General features: G+C 39.4%; 1 protein-coding gene across 1 annotated transcript in view; it reads left to right on the top strand.

Moving 5' to 3' along the window:
* MATN4 (matrilin 4) overlaps positions 1 to 23,848 on the top strand; it is a 55,846-nt gene that overhangs the window by 28,961 nt on the left and 3,037 nt on the right. The window contains exons 2-9 of the mRNA XM_060772204.2: positions 9,303 to 9,424; positions 10,968 to 11,537; positions 13,088 to 13,210; positions 15,017 to 15,139; positions 15,349 to 15,471; positions 17,927 to 18,049; positions 18,542 to 18,955; positions 23,331 to 23,483. Coding sequence (XP_060628187.2) covers positions 9,349 to 9,424; positions 10,968 to 11,537; positions 13,088 to 13,210; positions 15,017 to 15,139; positions 15,349 to 15,471; positions 17,927 to 18,049; positions 18,542 to 18,955; positions 23,331 to 23,483 — 1,705 coding nt within the window. The 5' untranslated portion in view covers positions 9,303 to 9,348. The remainder of the gene's footprint in view (positions 1 to 9,302; positions 9,425 to 10,967; positions 11,538 to 13,087; positions 13,211 to 15,016; positions 15,140 to 15,348; positions 15,472 to 17,926; positions 18,050 to 18,541; positions 18,956 to 23,330; positions 23,484 to 23,848) is intronic.

Below are 23,848 nucleotides of genomic sequence, written 5' to 3' on the forward strand. Positions count from 1 at the left end.
ATTTTCGATTTTGTCTGAACTTGAAAGAAACCATTAAAGGTGCAGAACCTATTGTGTGGATAGGGTTCAGGACCATGGATAGCTTTTTTGGTAAGCTTCAAACTAAAATCCAGAGGGGTTTTGCCAATACTCTGACTTGGAGGTTATGAGCTGTCACTAACTTTTGATGTAAGGGCTGAGGGAAAAGGCAGAATCCTCCCCTTTCTCTTCTGAACTCATTTTTTTAAAAAAAGATTTGCAGTGGGAGAGTGCACAAATGTCATCTCACTGCTGCCTTGTAAGTATTTTTTAAGAAAAAAAAGGAGGATACTTTTTTGTTCTAATTTTGTTCTGCTGGAAATAATAAAAAAAAAACAACCCACTTGAAGGTGGGAATACAATGTTGCTGAGATTTGCTGGAAAAAAGTCTGAGACAAAAAATATTAGAAAACAGCAACAAATGCCACAATTCCTGACATATTTGCCTTATCTGGAGAAGGCCACAGATAAACTATGTATCCGTGAAATAAATAAAATCAGTTTGCAAATAACAATGGATGGGATTAGGTAAAGGTAAAGGTTTCCCCTTGCCATTAAATCTAATTGAGTCTGATGCTGGGGGGTGGTGCTCATCTCCATTTCTAAGCCGAAGATCTGCCACTGTCCATACACATCTCCTAGGTCATGTGGCCAGAATTACTGCATGGAGCACCATTACCTTCTTGTCAAAGCGGTACCTATTGATTTACTTACATTTGTATGTTTTTTAACTGCTCAGTTGGCAGAAGCTAGGGCTAACAATGGGAGCTCACCCTATCCTGTGGATTCGAACCACTAACCTTCTAGTCTGGAAGTTCTGCAGCTTAGTGATTTAACCCATTGCACCACAGTGGCCCATGGGGATTGTCTTAGGGATGACTATTTTCTTCTTCTTTACCAAGTCATGAATCAGTACAGCATAGTCTCTGAATATGGATGAGAACCCTGGCAGTTAAGGGTTCAAATCCCCATTTAGATATGGAAACTCACTGGATAACCTTGGATAAGTCACATTCACTCTGCTGGAGAGGAAGGCAACCCCCCATGAACAAATCTTGCCAAGAAAACACCACAAAAAGTTACTATAAGTTGGAAATGACTGGAAGGCACATACCAGGGACCAAGTCAAGGCTCTTCCTAAATTTCTATGGATGTCCTAATGGGCAGGATCAGATAATGCATGTAAGCGACCAGGCATGTAGCCGGGGGGGGGGGGGGGGCTTGAGGGGCTTCAGCCCCCCCCCCCCGAAATTCTGATGGTGGTCCGCGAGAAGGCCTTATTGGTGCATTATTTAAACTGCTATGTTTATTCATATCATGATCTGATCACTATACTCAATATATCCCATATGCATGGGGGTATTGGGGTAACAATACAAAAGGTTTGCTAGGGTAGACCCTCTTTCACTCAGACTCAGCCCCCCCTGAAACAAACTCACCCCCCCCCCCCCGAATAGAAATCCTGGCTACGGGCCTGTGACAGTCTCTCCTCGCTCCCCTTCTCATAACTTGTACAGACAAATGTAAGTGACCCTGTGACAGTTGATTTCTAAAACCAACTAAATTGTTTTATTTTAATTTTCTTTTTTTGAAAAATCTACCTTACCTGATTGAAACGGTATTCTTAAAAATAATTTAGGTGTTATAGCTCTGATTACTTTGAGTTTCACTATTTTTTTCTGCATGCTTTTGCATGTTAACGCCCAATGGTTGGAATGGTTTACTGCTTAAACAGAACTGGGATGATCCAACAGCCCTCAGCGAGTATTTAGTTCCCACACCATGAGGGAGGGATGTAATAACTGAACATTTTCCCTAATGAAAACTGTATGAATTAAGGCGTTTGGGGCTTAGGGTTTGTTTTGGCTCAGAGGCAAATTTGTGTCAGAATTTTTGAATCAACATGAACAAGGAGAAATTTCTGCCACAGAGAGAGAAATGGGGAGAGAGCTGACACAGGGAATATTGTGTGTATACAAAGAGAGCCTGTAAATTAATGGTAGGAATTAAATGCTAATTTTCAGATATGAGGAAGCAAAATAATGTGTCGGGTGTAAAATAGTTGTAGAGCTGGAAGGCATCATGAGACCCATTTAGTCCACACATGCCCTGGTTAATGCCAGAATCCACAGTGAAAAGTAAAGTGAGTAATGTTTTCATTAATGCATGGTCACTTGTAGGAGGATCTGTTTCATGGAGATTGGAAGAAATCTGTATAACAGATTCAATCATATTCACTGTCAGGGTGGACAAGCACAGTTCACATCTCCATGTTTTGGGAATCCCTTGATCACCTTAGGTCGTGGTTCTCACTCTTTCTAATGCCTTGACCTCTTATACAGTTCCTCATGTTGTGGTAACCCCCAACCATAAAATTATGTTTGTTGCTACTTCAGAAATGTAATTTTGCTATTGTTATGAATTGTCATGTAAATATCTGATATGCAGGATGTATTTTCATTCACTGGACCAAATTTGGCACAAATACCTGATAAACCCAAATTTGTATACTGGTGGGGTTGTGTGGATTGATTTTGTCATTTGGGAGTTGTAGTTACTGGGATTTATAGTTAACTTATACTCAAAGAGTGTTCTGAACTTCACCAATAATGGAATTGGACCAAACATGGCACACAAAACTCCCATGACCAACAGAAAATACTGAAAGGGTTTGGTGACACTGACCTTGACTTTTGGAGTTGTAGTTCACCTACATCCAAAGAGCACTGTGGACTCAAACAATGATGGATCTGGACTAAACTTGGCATAAATACTCAATATTGCCCAAATGTGAACACTGGTGGAGTTTGGGAAAAAATAGACATTGACATTTGGGAGTTGTAGTTGCTAGGATTTATAGTTCACCTACAATTAAAGAGCCCTATGAGCCCCACCAACGCTGCCATGCACTGAGCATTCCTGCTCTCCCCTCCCTGCTTGGAGTCTCAGAAACAGCTCTCCCCTTGACTGAGAGGCCAATCACTGCAGGAGGAGGGCTTTTGGTGGGAGGATTGGCCCCCTGTTTCCAAAAAGGAAGAAGTATCCCTTGGACCCAAAATACTCCAATGAATCCATTGTCTACTATTTGAATTACAGCGTTGCTGCTTATGATATGAAGTAAAAGTGATATATATTGAAGCATTTCTAGAATTTATATATTCTGCTTGGGGGACTCTTGAGCTACATCTTTATGTGCAAGAACTGAATGCAATTACTCACTTGTGAGAATGGTTTGCTTAGTATGTGCTCAGGTACCCTAATTAGTTCAATTAGTATATTTTGATAACATCCATTATGCGAATACCTCTGGGGGATTCACAAAATACAGCTAAAATAACAAAATGTATAAACATAATGCACAACATTAAAACGCTTTAAGAAATAAAAGCGCAAAAAAACCAAACTAAATAGCTATGAGCAGGTGTATCACACTATTGTTTCCCCTTGCATTACTGCTTAAATTACAAGTTTTAATTCCAGCAATGAAAAGGATTTATCTCAACTGCTAGTGTTTTTTTTCCATTCATTCAAATGTCTTCCACAGAAGCAGCTAGGAAGTTTGGGATGGGAGACTGTAAATTTCTATTCTGCTCAAGTTCTCATTTGTACCCATAAATTCATTTTGGCCCAAAAAATGTGCATGTATTATGATCCACATTTTCCAAAGTACATACCTTTGTATACATGTTTCCTAAAGTACACAGTTACCTAAGTGCTTTCCCCTAGTGCAGTGGTTCCCAACCTTTGGTCCTTCAAGTGTTGTGGACTTGAACTCCCAGACATCTTAGCCAACTTACCAGCTGTTAAAAATTGTGGGAGCTGGAGTCCAAAACATCTAGAGGACCAAAGGTTGGGAATGTATTTTGGTATGTAATTTTTGGTAAAGTGCACAACAATATGTGCAGTTTCTCTTAGACTGCTGATTCTATATACATTTCTTTTGGGTAAAGAAGTGTATCACAAAACTTTAAAAAAAAATCCAAATGCAATTTATTCCAGTTCAGACTAAGGTAGTGTTGATTTGATTAATTTGAAAATGTATAGAAATAATCCACTTAAAATCCAGTTTCTGCTTCCTGTATAGTGAGGCTGTTAAAGGCTCTTTCCTAAACTACAAACCCCAGAATTCTGCAGGAGACAGAAACCGAATTTTAAGTGGATTTTTTTCTCTAGTGTGATGAAGTATTTAGTTTTCTCATCCATCCCTATGAAAGATAAACAAGTTAAACTGTTTACCTTATAGTGGCCCCTGGTGGATGCTTCACAGCCTTGCATTTCCTTGCAATTCTGAGCACATCCATCATAGAACACTAACATTCTTTTTTCATGAACATCCAAGCACTTTCTGCCTCTGTTTTAGGAGACACCGTTGTTTTATTAATGGCAATGAACATTTGTATCTCCATGAATAGTTGGTTTCTTCTATCACAAATGCCTGCGGAATAGATGAATAGTTTCATTTGTTCCCTGCTTCTGCTGAAGTGAAATCAATCATATATTCCCAACATCCAAATCTCAAAAAAATAAGAAAGTACAATTCTCTCCACCAAGATTAACTGTTTTCAATGCTAAGTGGACCATACTTTTTTTTGTTTAATATCCCACTCTACCTCTTCACAGTGGGTTTCAGGTATTGTCGAATATGAATTTTTAAGCAGATCCAGGACTCATACCTAGTCTAAATAAATACATACGTCAGGCCTTGGAATGTGTGTCTGTGTTCATCTTTAGAAATCCTGCAATTGTTCTTACCAAGGAGCCTAAACCAGCACACAGAATATGCTTCTTGGCAAAACAATTAACTTAGACCCCATCTATACTGATAATTTAATGCAGTTGCAAACTGGTATTGAAGAAAGTGGTTTTGCAGTGCAGCCAATTAGAAAGGGAACCCTGGAACCAGTTTGAGGTCTGGATGATGATTACACAAACCACAGAACACTAATATAGATTAGAGTCTCTTTTTTGCATTCTTTTGTGGCAGCTTGTTGCCTGGCTGTTTCATTTTGATACTAGCTTCGAACTACATTAAATGGTTAGTTAGGATGGCGCCTTACTCTATATCCCAAATTTGATCAAAGAACATTTAGGGTATGCTGGTGTGGTGGACTTCCATGTCTTACAATGAGTACTTTAGTTTCCAACAGACCTCACAGCCTCTGAGGATGTCTGCCACAAATGCAGGTGAAATGTCAGGAGAGAATGCTTCTAGAACATGGCCATACAGCCCAGAAAACTCACAACAACTCAGTATTTTAGCATCTTTCGTATTGCTGTTTTATGTCTTCCACTTGCTGTCTCCAGAGGTTTTCTCATTATTTCCTTTTCTATGATCCAAATCAGATAATACTCAAAATCTGCTGGACTTCCCGTCCTTGCATTGCCTTCATTTTGGTAACTGCTATGCTTGTGACATCTTCTTATCCTTTTGGCCCATCTTTTGTTCTGAAATGATGCTTCCTTTCCTTACTATAGGTTCTCTGTGGCTAAAACCACATTCCATAGCCGCAGCAATCTGCTTTCCTTTCATCCTGGCTATTATGTTTTCAAGGATGCAATTCCATTCTCTGGGGGAGCAGAATGCAGTATCATAGAATACTTTTCTGTTTATCTCAGATATTAACAAGCAAGGAATAAACTTATTTATATGAATAGATAATTATCAGAGGATGTGGATATCTGGCAAAGGATTATGCAGGCGAAGTTGGAAGCAGGGAAAGTTAATCACACACATGGGAAGAAAATGTCACATTTAGGTTCTGAGAACCAAATGGTTTTTTTCTCCTGAAGTTTCCTAGCACTTAATGATTAAATTTAGTTAGGCAATTGAGGCTGGTTGAGGGAAAATAGGCTCTCTGTTCCCTGGTTTGGTCTCATAATAATATAAATACATGGTTAAATAAAGCACACAAAATTGTATCTGAAAGTTGTGTAGAAGCTGAACTCACCACTGGGGAAATGAACCCTGGTAAGAGTTTATTGGCTGCTTTGGAGGATATACCACAATGTTGATGTGTCTATGCAGAACCCCTGGTGGTGCAGTGGGTTAAACCACTAACCTGCTGAACTTGCTGACCGAAAGGTCAGCAGTTCAAATCTGAGGAGTGGGGTGAGCTCCTGCGGTTAGCCCCAGCTTCTGCCAACCTAGCAGCTCGAAAACATGACCTTGGAGGTATCTATGGACAGTGCTGGCTCTTCGGCTTCAAAATGGAGATGAGCACCACGCCCCAGAGTCGGACATAGCTATACTTAATGTCAGGGGAAACCTTTACCTTTATCTTATGCAGAACAACAAAGACAATTAATTGGCAGTTGATTCAAGACATTGTGCTGCCTGAAACAAAAAGCAGCTGGGGTGTGCCCACATAGAAAATACAATAGGATTTGTAGCTTCAGTTCTACCTCTAAAAAATTTCTGTTGCACAGAAATGAAGCTTTCATCTGGCTATCATTACTCGATGTATCCCTATTTAATGTGTAAAAGTCAGTTGGGTTGGCATTTGAATCTTTCTTCACCACTTGAAATCAGATACCATCCTCAACAGCAGGGCCATTTTGAGGGCCCAGTAAAGGTTTGTGATGCTTTGTCTTTTTGGGAATACAGGAAAAGAGTTGGAATGATGCTACCATTATTTCCCAGCAGCTTTGGTTATCACTCTGTGATTTTTGTGTGTGTCAGGAGTGACTTGAGAAACTGCAAGTTGCTCTGGTGAGAGAGAAATGGCTGTCTGCAAGGATGTGGCCCAGAGGACGCCCGGATGTTTCTGTTGTTTTACCATCCTTTTGGGAGGCTTCTCTCATGTCCCCACATGTGAAGCTGTAGCTGACAGAGGAAGCTAATCTATGCTCTCCCTGGATTCGAACCTCCGACCTGGTGGTCTTCAGTCCAATGGGTTTAACCAATTTCACCACTGTGGGCTCCTATCACTCTGTAATAGTGCTATGTAAAGATGGTGCTACACTGGGATTTTATAATAGCAACATAATTTGCCCATCAACTCAGAATAAAGAGACAAATGTATATATAAAACGTATGGCTAAACTATGGACCACTTTATTAATTATTTAATTCTGATCTGCAGAAGAGTTACTTCATGTGTTTATGTTGAAACATAAATCTTACCTTGTCTCTAACATATCAAAGTCGAACCAATTTTGACCATAGAAACAAGCTGATCAACCTAGCTTGTCCCCAGCTAGTTTATTTTGAGGAAACCTGAACAAGCTGACTCTTCAAGCTCCAAACTCAAAATGAGAAACCCAATCAAATCCATAGCTTATTTGCTTTCCTTTTCCCAAGTCCCACGACTCAATGAAAACTTCTGGAGTGCTGAAAATGTAACAACACTTAGCACTGAAGAGAGACAAATGCCTCAGAGTGGGCAATAGTAATAGGGTCAGATAGTTTGAGTGACCCGTGGTGTCCTCTCTCTGTGTCTACCTATCTTGATGTTTTTCCACCTCCTCTTCTTCCCATGAATCTTCTCTAGACCTTCCAAGATGTAAGTAGGTTAGATGAGCACCCTGAATAATTTTCTTATCTTCGAATGGAGTTTCTGCAAGAAAGCTTATTTTCTTTCTCTAAGGCATTGGCGAGTTTGCTCCTTAAATCAAGATCTCTAACTGATGCATGGAAGATTCACAGAAAAGTGTCTGTGAGTCATCACAGATTGACCAAGATTTCACTTTCCTGCACTAACCTGTTAAAAGTGACCAAATGCTAATGATTACAATTGAATGTTGATCTAAGTAAAGAAATATCGTAACTTTTGATATAGCCTACTTAATTTGGATTCAAACCAATATTTCCTTTTAAAGCACCACCTCAAATCAATATCCCCATAATACCATGGTAAATCAGTACAAGGTAGGCAAAACATCTTCCCTCTATGAAGGCCAAGGGAGAGGCACAATTCCTACCCAGTCCCCCAAAAGTGACCAGAAAAAGTCTGTGCTTAACCCCAGAGTAAATGGGCTGGCCAAGAAAGGAAGTAGAAGAGGGGATAGAACAAGAATTATAGCCCCTCATGTTCTATTTGCCTTGAAGGTACTTTCTATGGCCTTCAGAGAAGCATCTGGAATGAATGAGAGGCCTGGCACAGCTAGAGTTAAAAAAAGAGAGCTCCTGAATGTAATAAATTATTCCCACTTATATGCTGAAATAAGGTTTGTCCAACTGCCAACTTAGTTTTATGTCTGAAGGCCAGACCACTCTCTTACTGTGTTATATGGTAGAGAATTGTAATATAATATAGTAGCAGTGATACTGTGAAACCACAATGGGGAAAGGGAATATCCTTGAATTAAAAATACTTTGTGCAGTAGCTTGGAGCTTGTAGTACTGGGCTTTGCAAGGTTTTTGAAAGGATGTAGACGCTTCCCTTTCTCATCATCTATAACTCACCGGAGATTGCTACTATTGTGCTGTATCTGTGATCGCAAATATATCAATTAGAGATTAAAACCTATACAGTTCAATGAAGTTTATTTCTGCATAAATATTCATAGAGTTGTATTTTTCTACTTATAGAAAATATAGGCAATCCAGATTGATAAATTTCAAGTTGCAAACCAGAATGTACATCGTATTCTTTGCCATGCATCTTAAAGATTAAGCACAAAGTTGAAATATGAAAATGTTAGTACTGTATATACTCAAGTATAAGCCAAGTTTTTCAGCCTGTTTTTTTGGCTGAAAAACCCCACCTCGGCTTATACTCAAGTCAAGGTTATTTATTATTTTACTCTGTTATTATTATTGTTATTATTATTATTACATTTATTATTTTACTCTAATTATTATTATTATTATTATTATTATTATTACATTTACATTATTTTACTCTATTATTATTTCTATTGCATTTATTATTTTATTCTATTATTTTTACATTTATTATTTTACTCTATTTATTATTTATTACACTTATTATTTTACTGTAATTATTATTATTGAAAGGATATGTAAGCACATTTACATTGGAAAAGGTTAGAATAATGATTTAATCAGAGTAAGACAGTCTTATCTTAAATTACACTTTTGTGTAAATATTCAAAAACTTTCAACCTACTGATGCCTCAATTAATGTCATTTTATTGGCATCGATTTTTATTTTGAAATTTACCAGTAACTGCTGCATTTCCCACCCTCAGCTTATACTCAATATGTTTTCCCAGTTTTTTGAGGTAAAAGTAAGTGCCTTGGCTTATATTCAGATCGGCTTATACTCGAGTATATACGGTAAATATTTTAGCAACTGACCAACTATTATTTCTTTATTCAGAAATTCCTCTAGATTTCTTGCTGAAATCTTGTGACCTTGAAATTGAATGATGAAGCTGCTACGTATTGCTCCTTTCCTTTTGCTTGTCTTTACAACTCTGGAAGCCCGGCCAAAATTTTTAGGTAAGATACCTACCAAAACTCTATTTGTATTTGTATGTGTAGTCATCACTGAATCCATCATTAAACATTGTGGGTAATAGTTCATGACCTCAGTGGTATAGATCTATGAGTAAATAAGGTAATGTGTTTTTAGTATTGTAGTTGTTGTTGCATGTGTTTTTTTAAAAAATAGCAAGATACTAGTTTTTATTTATTGGTTTGCAGCAAAACTACCATCAGTTACACTGCATTTAGCTTACAATCTATAGTAGGAATGTTTTGAAAAAATGCAGCCTTTCCTCCATAATCAGTTACATATTTATTTCAAAATATTTATTTCAAAGTGAAGACCTGCTATTAGTCACGTTAATAGCCATGCCATACAGTTCAAATTGAGTGTATTGCATAGATTTTTCACTGTAGAGAGAAGATACATTTTTAGTAGAGTAATTCAGTTTGAATCACTAGACATGATCTCTCATGGTTTCATGCACTATGATGCAACAAACCAATTTGTCACCTTTCTACATTCATTTATCAGAAGTACATTATTTATTTATTTACAGTATTTATATTCCTCCCTTCTCACCCCAAAGGCGATTCAGAGTGGATCACAGAACACATATACGGCAAACATTCAATGCCATTACACACCGATAAGAGAGACAATTATACATAGATATAGGTATATATAGGCTTTCCTATTTGCAGTTTCAGCCATGGGAGTTTTGGTGCTGTTGCACCACTTTCCCTGCCAAAACTTTGTTTGTAAACTTCCTCCTCGATCGAATCACTGGCATTTTTCTGGCATTTCCTTATGGGTGCCTTAAATACCTCCCCTCTTAAACGATAGTGGTTTATTTACTCACATTGCTGTTTTTGAAACTGCTAGGTAGGCAAAAGCTGGGCTAAAGGCCAGGAGCTCACCCTGACCCCGGCTTCGAATTGTCAATCTTTTGGTTGCCAAGATTTACTTCAGCTGGCCGTTAACCTGCTATGCCAAAGCCACTTCCTTAGGGCTGAAACAAAATGGAACAGAACCATTTCTCAATAATTTCTATGCACTTCAAAATCAGTTGTCCTTCAAATTATATATTTTGGAAGTGAGACAAATGAGAACTGGAAAATAATTTTATTTCCCAGAAAAATATTGTCCCTAATTGCTTTTTAAAATTTAAGGATATTTAAAATTCAAATTGCCACTCTTTAGAAAATGCTATTGTTGAAGACAGAAAAATACATGCTTCTTCATAATGGGTAGAAAGTGTTTGCAGCAACTCATTCTATTTAAGTGTTACAATGTTAAATATCATCCAAAAAAAGGAGGGGGGAGATGTGCGTGATTGAATCTAGTGTGTTAAAAATATAGTGATATCTACTGTAATTTTGTTGTTTTTAAAAATCTTGCATATTTGGGGATTGTTCTAAGTAAGTTTTAAATGGCTATGACTGATGGTACTCTGTTTATGGAAGGATGGGATAGTAACATCCTTCAATAAATAATGATATTTTTTTCAAGGTACAAAATATTCTCACACCAGATCTTTCTATTTTTCTCTTCCAGAGAGTAAGTGTAAAACTGGCCCTTTGGATATTGTGTTTGTAATTGATAGCTCACGCAGTGTTCGCCCCTTTGAGTTTGAAACCATGCGGCGGTTCATGATTGACATTATTCACAACCTGGATATCGGCCCTAATGCCACACGGGTAGGAGTGATCCAGTATTCCAGCCAGGTCCAGAATGTCTTCTCCCTCAAGTCCTTTTTCACTCGGGCTGAAATGGAGAAGGCCATCAACAACATTGTCCCGCTGGCCCAAGGCACAATGACAGGGCTGGCGATCCAGTATGTCATGAATGTGGCCTTCACCACACAGGAGGGCGCACGGCCACTCCACAAGAAGATCCCTCGGGTGGCAGTGATTGTAACTGATGGACGGCCCCAAGACCGTGTGACTGAGGTTTCAGCTCAGGCACGAGCAGCTGGCATTGAAATCTATGCTGTGGGTGTGCAGCGGGCAGATATGAACTCCTTACGGGCCATGGCTTCTCCTGCCTTGGAAGAGCATGTGTTCTTGGTGGAATCGTTCGATCTCATCCAACAATTTGGGAAGCAGTTTCAAGACAAATTGTGTGGTGAGTGATGATTGTTTGTGAGATTGAACTGGGAGGGGATGGCATGTCTCTCCCTTTGGGAAATTTCATATTTGAGGAAACTTCTACAGCATCATTCTACAGTATCAATGGCTTTGAAAGATGATTAAAGTCATTCCTGGAAAAGAGGCTCTCGGTGGCAGTTATGTGTTACTGCGGGTATCAGACTCAGAAGGAGTCTTGTGTTAGTATCTTGCTTGTGGGTTTTCTCCTCCAGAGAGTAAGGGGCATCTCGTTGGTGACTGTTGGAAACAGGATACTGGATTAGTTATGCCTTCTTTTGGTTTAATAGTATTTTTCATAAGTATTCACTTCCCTTTACTTTTTACATTGTTTTGTATTGGAGTCTGGAATTAAAATTTCTATTAATTATTATTATTATTATTATTATTATTATTATTTGATACATAACAAGATTAGTACACAGTAAACAAAACCACTATGCTGGCTTTTGTATTTGATCCCACGTCGGACACTTCCCAAGTGTCTAGGACTGTGTGATTTCTCAGCAAATAATGTATGCAGATCCGAGTAGTGTGGCCTATTATTATTATTATTATTATTATTATTATTATTATTATTATTGTCCTGTTGTATCTCTCTAAACAGAGACTCAGTGGCTACTGGCTGATACTAAAAACAATACCATATTTAATTTAAAACTAAAAAAACATACAAACAATAATAATTCTGATTAACAGTGGACGTACATAAGATAACCAAAACATTGTCAAAACTATGACAATGCAAAATATTTTTGTTGTAGCACAAAAATTAAATTAGTAAAAACAAATTAGCATTTGTTTGTTGCATGTTCACACAATTTCTATTTAGTATAATTTGGCAGCTGCTGATTTCTATGTAACAGTTTGAACTTCCAAGGAACTATCCCAGGTACTGAATCTGTTTTGGAGATAGAATTCAGCATTTTGGGTAGGCCCTTTAAAGTTCGGAAGACAAAAGTTAGATTCCCTCTATGGTGGAGTATACTCTATTGCATAGAAACCACCAGGTGCTGTTGGGAATGATGAATGTTGAGTGCATAAGGTCCCCCACTTTGCTACATGGTGTGTGACTCCATGGAGGAATAACCTCTGAAGGAGAGTTGTTCTGAAAGAATTTTTGGTGGTATCAAAGGCACATAGTGATCAATGCTACAGCATCTTGGTGCTGGGTATGTTGCAAAATTGTAGGAGCCTTTGTTCCCAATTCTAGAAAGAAAATTATATTTGGAAAGGAATTAGCGCCCTTTCCAAATTTCTACCTGCATTTCTGAAAATACAGTATAATCCAGGGGATTCTAGACCTCACATGGATATGCAAATCCTGCTGAAATAATGGACTTCTTACCCAAGAATATGATAGTGTCTTGCTGAAGAACCTGTATGTCTAGGGAATATATATGTTGTTGGACATACATCAATGAAACCAGGTTATAATATAATTTGTTTGTTTTCATGTTCATGTTTATGTTTATTTTCTCATTCTCATATGCATGTATGAGTTATAGTTTGCAATTTTATATTTTTCAGGTGTTGATATGTGCACAGAAATGGACCATGGTTGCCAGCATACTTGTGTCAGTGTTCCTGGGTCTTTCTATTGTCAATGTAAAACGGGATTCAAGCTCAATGCAGATGGAAAGACTTGCTCCAGTAAGAATAACACAATTACTAATTTAAGATACAGCATTAACATGGACTAGGGACTCTCCCCCTTTGCTCTCCTGTCATTGACAAGTGAAAACTTTGCAATTCTTTTAAATCTTTGTTTTGTCTTAATTGGTTTTTATTTGTTCAACACCTGTGGATTGGGAGGCTATTCAGAAATACTTTAAATAAATACTTACAAAGAAATTAGTGCTAAGATGAAAGGAAACCCAGAAATGTACACAAAGAATAGGAAAGTTGTGGTGACAAATTTAATATTCTGGAATCTACTTTTATTTTTACTGGAATCCTAACATCACAATCAGTACCTGGTACAAAAATATATTCTTCGAATTAGGGAATTGTGAGATCAAGAATTTGTTTTCTGGACCAGAAACAAGTGCAACTCACAAGCTTACCATACAGAAATTACTACACTTCACTCTTTACAGTTTGTTACTATAACTTAGGGTTTTTTAAAAATTTTGTCAGAAGCTAACCAAGAATCTACAAGTCACTTCAGATGTGTTACCATCCTGTGGGTGGCTTCTCTCATGTTCCCACATGAAAAGCTGGAGCTGACAGGTGGAAGTTTACCCATCTTGCAGATTCGAACCACTGACCTTCAGGTCAGCAGTTCAGCTGGCACAAGGATTTTACCCATTGCACCACCATGGCTAACGTTTTACTTCCTGCTATTGCTAATAAGAAGCCTAGCATGGTATAGTGCACTACAGTCTAGAGACCAGGGTTCAAATCCCCACTCCGTCATGGAAACTCACAGGGTGACCTTTGGCAAGTCACACAATCTCAACCTCAGAGGAGGCCTAAGACAAACCTCTCTGAAAATACCTTGCCAAGAAAACCCAGGATAGGATCACCTTAAGGTCACTGTAAGTCGGAAGAGACTTGAAGATACACAACAGCCACTGTTAACAATTTAGGAGGAAGACTTCCTTGCCAATCTACTACAGGTTGCCAAGAGATCCAGCAATAAACCCAGGTGTACTGTCTGCCTACTCCTGTTGGCAACTGAATCTATTTATACTTTTAATTTGTACAGACCTTATAGAGATTTAAGTTAACTGTGGCTTTCTGCCAATACACTTACAATGTTCCCTCACTTATCGCGGGTGTTCCGTACCAGGATCACCTGTGATAAGTGAAAATCCATGAAGTAGGGATGCTCCACCCACTCGTGGGTGGAGTGTCCCCACTTCACGGTGGCCTTCTCCTCTTTGTCAGCTCCGCGGCTTCCCACCTCCGAGGTCCCTTCCTCACAAGGCTGGGTGCCCAAGCCTGGCACCCAGCCTGGCGAGGAAGGAGTGGGGAGCAGTGGAGCTGGTGAGGAGGAGGATGCTGCCGCCGAGGCCCTCTTTGGTGGCGGCGTCCTCCTCCTACTCGCCACCTCCAATGCTCCCTGCCTCGGAGGTCCCTTCCTCACCATGTTGGGCACCCAAGCCTGCTGCCCAGCCTGGTGAGGAAGGAACGGGGAGCAGCTATACAGTATTCCCCTGCTGCTCCCTGCGAAACAGCATGTCCGCAATTAGCGAACTATGAAGTAATGAGGGAACACTGTAGTTGCTCTTGAGCAGAGCTTTGAAAATTGCTTTTTCAAACAGCTACTCATCAAATCTCCTAGCCAATAGCCATACAGACTTGTGGAAGTAGATAGTTGCAGTTGAAGAAAGTAAGGTTTCCAAGCCCCAGGCTTGGGGTTTCTATTTGCAGTGTTAACATAAGATTGTGGAAGATGTACCTATTCATCCTTGTGTGATAAACCAAATTATTTATTCACTGTTATTTTTGCAGTCATTGATGCCTGTGCAGATGGGAGACATGGCTGCGAGCACCAATGTGTGAGCTCTCATGGTTCCTACACTTGCCGTTGTCGAACAGGCTATCAACTCAACCAGGACAAGAAGACATGCAGTAGTAAGTAACCTCTATTTTCCTAGAATTGCACTTTGAGTGGATTGCAGTTGTGGAGTAGGCATTTTCAGTAGGAAAAAAAATCTGGGATGGAAGGTTATTTTTCCTACCCCATTGATTAATGGACATAGCAAATGTATCTCTCTTAGACAGGATGTTTTCCTGCCTAACATGTCTTTTTCAAAATATTTCATTGTGTTACTTTCTTTCAGTGATCAATTTCTGCAGTTATGGCAATCATAGCTGCCAGCATGAGTGTGTTAATATCCTGAATGGACACTATTGCCGCTGTCATGATGGCTACACCCTTCAAGCCGATGGGAAGTCTTGTCAGGGTAAGTTTTCACATGTAAGACTGTGTTACAAGACAATACAGTAGGTTCTCATTTTCACAGGGGTTTGGAGCACGGGACCCCTATGAAAGTGGAAAAGCCATGAATTACTAAAAACCCTCTGTTTTCAAATCTAAGATAACACCTCTAAGAATCTCTAGGCCCTTCAGCATGACACAATAGTCAGTTTCTGTTGGAGGATTTATAAATCTCCAGAGAAGCCTGGCATGGGCAAACTTTGACCCTCTAGGCTGTTAGGAATTGTGGGAGTTGAAGTCCAAAACACCTGGAAGGCCATTGTTTGCCCATGCTTGCCCTATATCATTCAGTGTAACTCTACATTTAGAAGATGCTATTGGGAATCACATGGCCCTTCCAGACAGGCCCTATATTCCTGGAACTGATCCCAGATTTTCGGCTTCAAGTATTGACTGATTATATCAGTCCAGACTGTCAGATAATCTGGGATAAACAGAAAGCATGGAATCAGATCCTGGGATATAGGGCCTGTCTGGAGGGGCCCACAGATGTTGGGAGTAGCACCAGAGGACCTAGGGATATTTAGACTATAGAATTGGAAGAGACCACAAAGGCCATCCAGTCCAACCCCCTGCCATGCATTAGTCATATCGATGAATAATCAGATCTTCAAAATTTAAACTCACAAATGTGGAGGGCTGATTGTATATACAGAAATGATGCATATACAGTTATTAGAACCAGTCCAATCTCTTTATATGGATTCTAAAAATTAAGGCCCCAAGGAAAGAATGGAATTTAATTCCCTATTAATGCACATGTTTCAGTGTAAAGCTATGAAATGTCAGGAACCTCTTGTAAACTCAAGTAAGCATAAAAGAAGTTTGACTACTTTGTGTAAAGTGTTAGGGGCGGGGGGAATAAAACTGGTAAAGTGTGAATGGCTCAGTAAGATCCAAGATGAATATATTTAAATCAGATTATAAACTCATTAGCCTTCTGTAATTACTGCCTAAGTAAATGCTAAATACATCTCTCTCTTTTGTGTTAATTTCCCAAGTCAGCATGCAATGATTTGATCTTAATTGTTCATGTGTGGAGGAAGTTTAAATCATCCGTCTGCCCTCTCTACACATCTTACCCACCCAAGAGCTTTAAAAAAGGATGGGGGGGGGGAGCCTTTGTTGGTACAAATGTAGACTTTGTTTTAAGCCTCACAAGGTGATGTTGGCTAAGGGAAAGCTTTACAACCCCTCTACCTATGTGTAATAGTCACATACTAGTGAAGTAGCTCTTCTACACTGATCTAAAGAAGTATGTGCCCCCCCCCCATATAACTCCTTGAGTTTGCTTTGATTTGCCATTTGTTGTGTTCTCCTTTGCATCTATTTGCTCTCTTCTTTTTGAGAGCTACATGTAGCCGCATTCGGGATTTGCATGAAGACTCTTTTATAGGTTCTTTTTAAAAATGGTGGTTGTGGTTGGCTACGACTGCCCTTTTTCTCTTTTTTTCATTAGTGTCATGGTGCTATCATGTAAAAGAGTCATTGTATTGCTGCACCATAGAACTATAATTCTAAGATTTAATAAAAGGAAAGGAGAGGAAGAGAAGAAGTAGACTTGTTTGATCCAGTTTGTCTCAGAATTAAAAATAAACCCACTTAAAGGTTAGGAATGTTGCAACTGGTGCTGGAAATTTCTAGAAAATAATGTAGTTCTTGGATTTGGTTTTTTTTTTCATTTTAGACTTGGACTTAAAAAAACCAAGAACTACAGTAACAAATCTCCAAAACACTGAAACATCTATTTCATCTAGAAGAGTTCAGTGAAAAGCAAGTTATCCTAATGCATACACTGCATATTTAATGTAGTGTGTACTTTAACCACAAATACCAAAATGTAATAATGTTCTATGGAATTAGACTCTTGTGAAGAAGGCTTCAGTCCTCCCTTCCCTTACCAGAGAGCCTCCAGAGAATATAGTGGGTTTTATGTAAGAGTAAACATTTTTTTGGAGTTGTTCCATAAGTTTTCAGTTTCAAATTTCATTTAGGATTTTATGAATGTAGTAGGTATGCTATTCTTTTTCTATGCTGCTTTGTTTTTCCAGTATTGCTTTGTCTGACATCTGTTGTCATTTTTAGTATAAGAAATGGTGTCTTTTTGCAGCATCACCATCACCAACAAGATTCTTAGAATAAAAGTCTTTCAGATTAGATAACCACCAGAAGCAACTAACCTGAACAGCTGATACTAGTTTGTGCTTCTGTCACTATCCTTGGCATAGAAATTGGTCATTTTCAGATTGGTAGCATGAGTCGATCATTTATAAATAGAATTTTTAAAAATAATTTGAAGACTACAATATGTTTATTCTCTTTTAAGTCACTTTCACCATCTACAGTTATGAATTCTCTGACTAGCACAAGTTGTTATCTCCAGTAGATCATTGAAATCATTCTTGTGGTTTGTGTTTCAGCCAGTGACCTTTGCAATAGCATAGAGCATGGATGTGAATTTAAATGTGTCAGCACCTCAGGCTCTTATCACTGTGTGTGTCCAGAGGGTCAGCAGCTCCATGCAGACAAGAAGACATGTAACAGTGAGTATCAAGGACTGGGTCTGGTATGGAATACCAGGTGGCTCGTGCATATCCTGAAAGCCTTCACAACCAAGGCATTTCATGAAACGACCACCACCAATAGTATCATAGTTTCTTGTAGACCTTGGGCAGTAGTCAAAGGGCCTCCTTTAGACTGCCAAGAACCTTTTAGGAATAAACAGAGCTCGGGGATTTTAGTTATTTGACTGCATCTCATAGGAATTGCCCTATGTAGAGATGGGATCCTTGAAGTGACTGGACTGACCTTGAAGGAGCTGGGGGTGGTGACAGCCGACAGAGAGCTCTGGTGTGGTCTGGTCCATGAGGTCATGAAGAGTCGGAAATGACTGAATGAATGAACAACAACAACATTCCCCACACAGTTTGACCATGGTGGCTTGGAAATTTCTTCAAGTCACTGGGAATGAGAGGCTGCTTGCTCAGTATCCATAATGTCATTGTTTTTGCTTCTCTTTTCTTCTTGGTTTATAGAATGCAAAGCAGGCCACATAGATTTGGTTCTGGTGATTGATGGCTCCAAAAGTGTCCGGCCTCAGAACTTTGAGCTGGTAAAGCAGTTTGTGAACCAGATTGTGGACTTCCTGGATGTGTCTCCTCATGGCACGCGAGTGGGGCTGGTTCAGTACTCCAGCAGAGTGCGCACAGAGTTCCCCCTCAACAAATTCACAACAGCAGCAGATCTCAAGAAGGCAGTGCAGAGGGTGCAGTATATGGAGAAGGGCACCATGACTGGCCTGGCTTTGAAGCACATGTTGGAACACAGTTTCACTGAAGCAGAAGGTGCCCGACCTCTTTCCCAGAATGTACCAAGGATCGGTCTTGTCTTTACTGATGGACGCTCTCAGGATGATATTTCAGAGTGGGCCAGAAGGGCAAAGGAGTCAGGTGAGGATGTGACTGGGATGTGTGACTACATCCTGATACATCTCTGCGTTGACCAAGATTTATTTCCCACATATTTTTGCCTGAATTTCTGAATTTCTTTGACCAGTACTGCCTGATCAAATCCTGATGCATGCACACTATGCTATATTCCTCAGTTTACCTACATCAATGGTGGGAAGCATGGTTCTCTCAATGTTCTTCGATTGACTTTTCAGTTATCTGCTGTCATCAAGCAGACTATGGAGCCCCCGGTGGCGCAGTGGGTTAAAGCCCTGTGCCGGCAGGACTGAAGACCAACAGGTCGCAGGTTCGAATCCGGAGAGAGGTGGATGAGCTCCCTCTATCAGCTCTAGCTCCTCATGCGGGGACAGATAAGCCTCCCACAAGGATGATAAAACATCAAAATCATCCGGGCATCCCCTGGGCAATGTCCTTGCAGACGGCCAATTCTCTCACAACAGGATGCTCCTGACACAACAAAAAAAATCAAGCAGACTGCTGCTGAAGGTTGCAACCTGCCATCTGAAAGATGATGGAAATTTGAGGTCATACATTCCTGAGGTATGATCTAGATGTGGAATGACCAAAGTCCAGATGCTATTGGACTGCACAGAACTACACCTTGCAGAATTCATTGCCTGAATATCCAACAGCAAGGGACTCTGAGAGCTGTGGTCCAAAAACATCTGGAGAACAGTACTTTGACCAGTTTAGATTTAGACATTAGTTTACAGTACTCATGTTGATAAGAATTTAGTTATCCTGTCCATGTTGAACTATCAGCACAGCCAGTGATCCTGGATGATGTAAGGGACCACTTCTAATATAATATTATTATATCTACTCTTGATGGTACTGACTGTCAGATATGATTCTTTCACAAAATCTGCTATTTAGGTTCTTCTGTGCTGGATATGGAAAGGATCAAACTTATTTACATCTGCAGCTGATTTTGGAAGCTAGGCAGGGTCAGCTCTGGTTAGTACATGGATGGAAGACTGCAGATAAACACCAGGTGCTTGAAGACTTTATTTCAGATAAAGGAACTGGCAAATCAATGTCAGATAAAGGAACTGGCAAATAATTTCATAGGATTTCCTTGCCTAAGGAAGCTCTATGAAATTTATTGGCATAAGTCAGCAGGTGACCTGAAGGCACACACACACACACAAAATGTGTGCTCTACCATGAAAATATGCTTTCTTCATTCTGTTGCATTTTTTCTTTCAAAAAGTCTGATCTGTCCTAGATCCTCTTAGTATTAACAATGCTAATGACAGAGTTTGGAAAATTCCCTTTATTGAACTACAATATTTATATTCAAAAAGTAGTAATTTTAAAAAGGCTATATGGATTCTAATATAATTACAAATTTATAGAGATTTTATATGTTTGTAGAACTGTCATACATTTCCTGGAAGCGATGAGAGCTCAGTTACAAATCTCTTCTTTCATCATTGCAACATTAGATGTTTCCCAACGTGAGGCTATGACTCTTTCACCCAGTTTGAGCTCTGTGGTATAGATAGGATCTGAGCCATTGTGTAGGCAGACTGTCTGGGGTGGTAGTGTCTGCTTTTCATGGCCTGGGCAAAAGCAGCTTGGCCAAAAAAGCCTCCCCCAGCATTGGCAGGCAAACCAAGAGCTTGTTGGAGCATTCCAGCCAAATCTGTGTCTATGTTTCTGGGCAGTGTCAGGAATTCGTGGCTAATTAGCAAACTCTCTGGTTTCCTGCTGTTATTGCCAAAGGGAAAATGCATAGGGGCTTCAGATTACCATGCCTAGGAAAATGAAGGCTGCTGTTTTCCTTTCTCACCAGTTACTGAACTTCAAGAGGCAAAAAGAATGTTTAACAGCTAAGGTTTTGTTGTTAAATCCAAAAAAGGAGGGTGGCGCGCAGTGAAATGTTTACCAGTGTTATGCCTGGTGATCTTACTTATTTCTCATTCATGCTGGTTCTTTTTTTTTCAGTTGTAGTTCAGTCATTCAGATGGAGACATTCTAGTTTTGTTCTTTTCTGTGATAGGAATATGAGATCAAAGTGGACCCACAATATTAATGAGGCTACACTTTACTTGATTCTGAACTCTCCAATCCACTATTCTTTCACTCTGCCCTTCCTTGATATCCTAATTTATTTCTTCGTTTAGAGGCTAGGGCATTGCTTTCATAGGCCCAACTGAGCTCAGTTTACAATGTGTTTATTCCCTTTACATGTAATCATATTTTCTCATCAAAGTGCAATTTAAAAAATAATCCAGCCAATAAATTATAGACATAAATATATTTTAAGTATATCTTTAAAATCATAAAAAATATTGTAGCACCCTTAAGACATTAAACATTTCTCATAGCATGCACTTTTATGGATTGCAATGTGCCTGGATGTTGGACTATTACTCCAGAAACCAGGAAATCCACTTATGCAAGTTATAGTCTCTCAGCTGCAGAGGAAGGCAATGGCAAACCCCTTTGAACAAACTTGGTATGAAAATGTCATGACAGATTCACTGTAAGTCAAAAATGACTTGAAAGCACATAGAAAAACAAAGAAGTGTTTCCTGTTTTCACACACATCACCCTTACAATCAGCCCTTTACATTTGCTGGGGTTAAAGCAGGGTCCCCAAACTAAGGCCTGTGGGCCGGATCCAGCCCTCCAAGTTAGATCATTTACCCCCCCTCCCCCCCCCCCCAATTTCAATTTTAGAGTTAGGATTGTCCTAAGTCTGAAACTACTTAAAGGCACACAACAACAACAACAACAACAACAACAACAACAACAACAAAAACCTTGACATTTTGAATCAGCTCCATAAGTCATTGAACCCACAAAGGTCAAAATTGCAAATGTGGAGGCACAACTAGATACCTGTATTGGTGTTTTCTTACAGACAGCCTTAAAGGGAGGGCTAGAGAAGTCCTGCCCAGCTTTTATAGACAATCTTAATATACACTGAGTTCGAACAGCAGGATCGAGTTTACATATCACATATCTAAGCCCAAGGCAGATAAGGGAGTATACTACTTAAGTCTTCATTGAGTGATCTGATTAAAACATATGGCCTTTGATGGGTGTGTGAGGAAAATCATGCCTTCTCAGATTAAAATTGATTCTGAATGGCTTTTTAGTTTGGGTGTTGTTCATTTGTTAATTAGAGCCTCTGAAGTTGTGTGAAGCGAGATGGGCAGATAGAACCACTGAGTCCACTCCTTTCTGACTACAGATCTAAACCTGATCTTTATAATGTAAGTAGTGCAAGGAAAAGGACCAGCCAAGCTTTAGTGTCACCTTGTATAATCTCATACCTGAATAGGAAATAATATAGGATTTTTTTGCGGGGGGGGGGGGGGATTATGTGTTTAGTATTTTACACATATTTGATGAGAGCAAATATGTTGGGAATTTAAACAAAATGTGTACTCTTTAACACACAATAAAGTAAGTTACAAATTCTATCACAAATTTTGGAAAACGGTAAAATCTAAAGGACAGTTATATTCTGAATTGCATATTAGTCAGGGAAGCATGGATCAGGCCCATTCATGGCAGAACTGCAGATCAAATTCCTCCAACAGTCTTCAAGGTGTCACATCTGGTTTCCAGCACTGACTCAGTTGTTCCAAGAGCATGTCATTGTTGTGTACCTCAGCTGAATAGGATCTCTTTCTCTCTCTTTTTCTCTCTCTGTGTGTCGCTGTCCTTCCTGATTCCCAACCTTGTTTGTCAAAAATGTTACTGTCCCTCATTGCCTCACTAGTTGGGGAGAAGACTGCAGTTTGTGCAAAGTCAACTGGAAAATTGGTTCCTGCATCTGTTAGTTCTCCACTAATCTAGTAGGTAGCATTGAAATCTAGTAGGTAGCATGATTTCCACTCTGCAGTTTTTATTGCTATCCTATCCGTGCTTGACATCTATATCAGTGGTTCTCAAACTGGGGTCCCCAGATGTTTTTGGCCTACAATTCCTAGAAATCCTAACGGCTGGTAAACTGGCTGGGATTTCTGGGAGTTGTAGGCCAAAACCTCTGGGGACCCAAGGTTGAGAAGCACTGATCTATATCTAAGATGCAAAGTCAACATGTTTCTCTGCTTCTCCTTTCCATCCCATGGCAGTGGAGAGCAAGGTTCAAATAACGGATCAGAGTGCTAATCAACTGAATTACTTGTATTCTAAAAATCTATAACGGCACTCCATGCAGTCATGCTGGCCACATGACCCTGGAGGTGCCTACGGGAAAAACTGGCTCTTCAGCTTAGAATTGGAGATGAGCACCACACCCCAGAGTCTGACACGATTGGATTTAATGTCAGGGGAAAACCTTTACCTTTACTTTTACCTTAAACTTCTATACATTCTGTTTTTGGGTCTGCAGGCATTGTCATGTTTGCAGTTGGTGTTGGTAAAGCTGTTGAGGAGGAACTGAGAGAAATTGCATCTGAACCAGTGGATAAGCACTTTTCATATTCAGCAGATTTCAATACCATGACTAATATAGTCGAAAATCTCAAAATCAACATCTGTCCTGGTAAGTGAATGTGGAATTTGAGGTGTACTAAAATGATACCATCATTTGATTAACACAAGTAAGCTTTCCAGGGAGCTTGGGGCCATGCTGAATGGGGAATTCTGGGAGTTATTGTCCAAAAGAGTACATTTCCTAAAGCAAATTAAATAGTCAGTGGTTCATGCTGTATCTGATTCAGTGTTCTGCTTCAGATGACAGTCAGCATTCAAATTATTTAAAACTAAATTTAGTCTTGCTCATTTTCATTTTTATGACAAATGTTTTGCAGTGATTTGGTTGTATAGACTAGTGAAATCTCTACCATCTTTATCAGATGTCTTAAAAAGTCTAATGGTGCATGTTTGTTTCATCAGTCATATATATTT

This window comes from Anolis sagrei, chromosome 4, assembly GCF_037176765.1.
Source record: "Anolis sagrei isolate rAnoSag1 chromosome 4, rAnoSag1.mat, whole genome shotgun sequence".
Classification (NCBI taxonomy): domain Eukaryota; kingdom Metazoa; phylum Chordata; class Lepidosauria; order Squamata; family Dactyloidae; genus Anolis; species Anolis sagrei.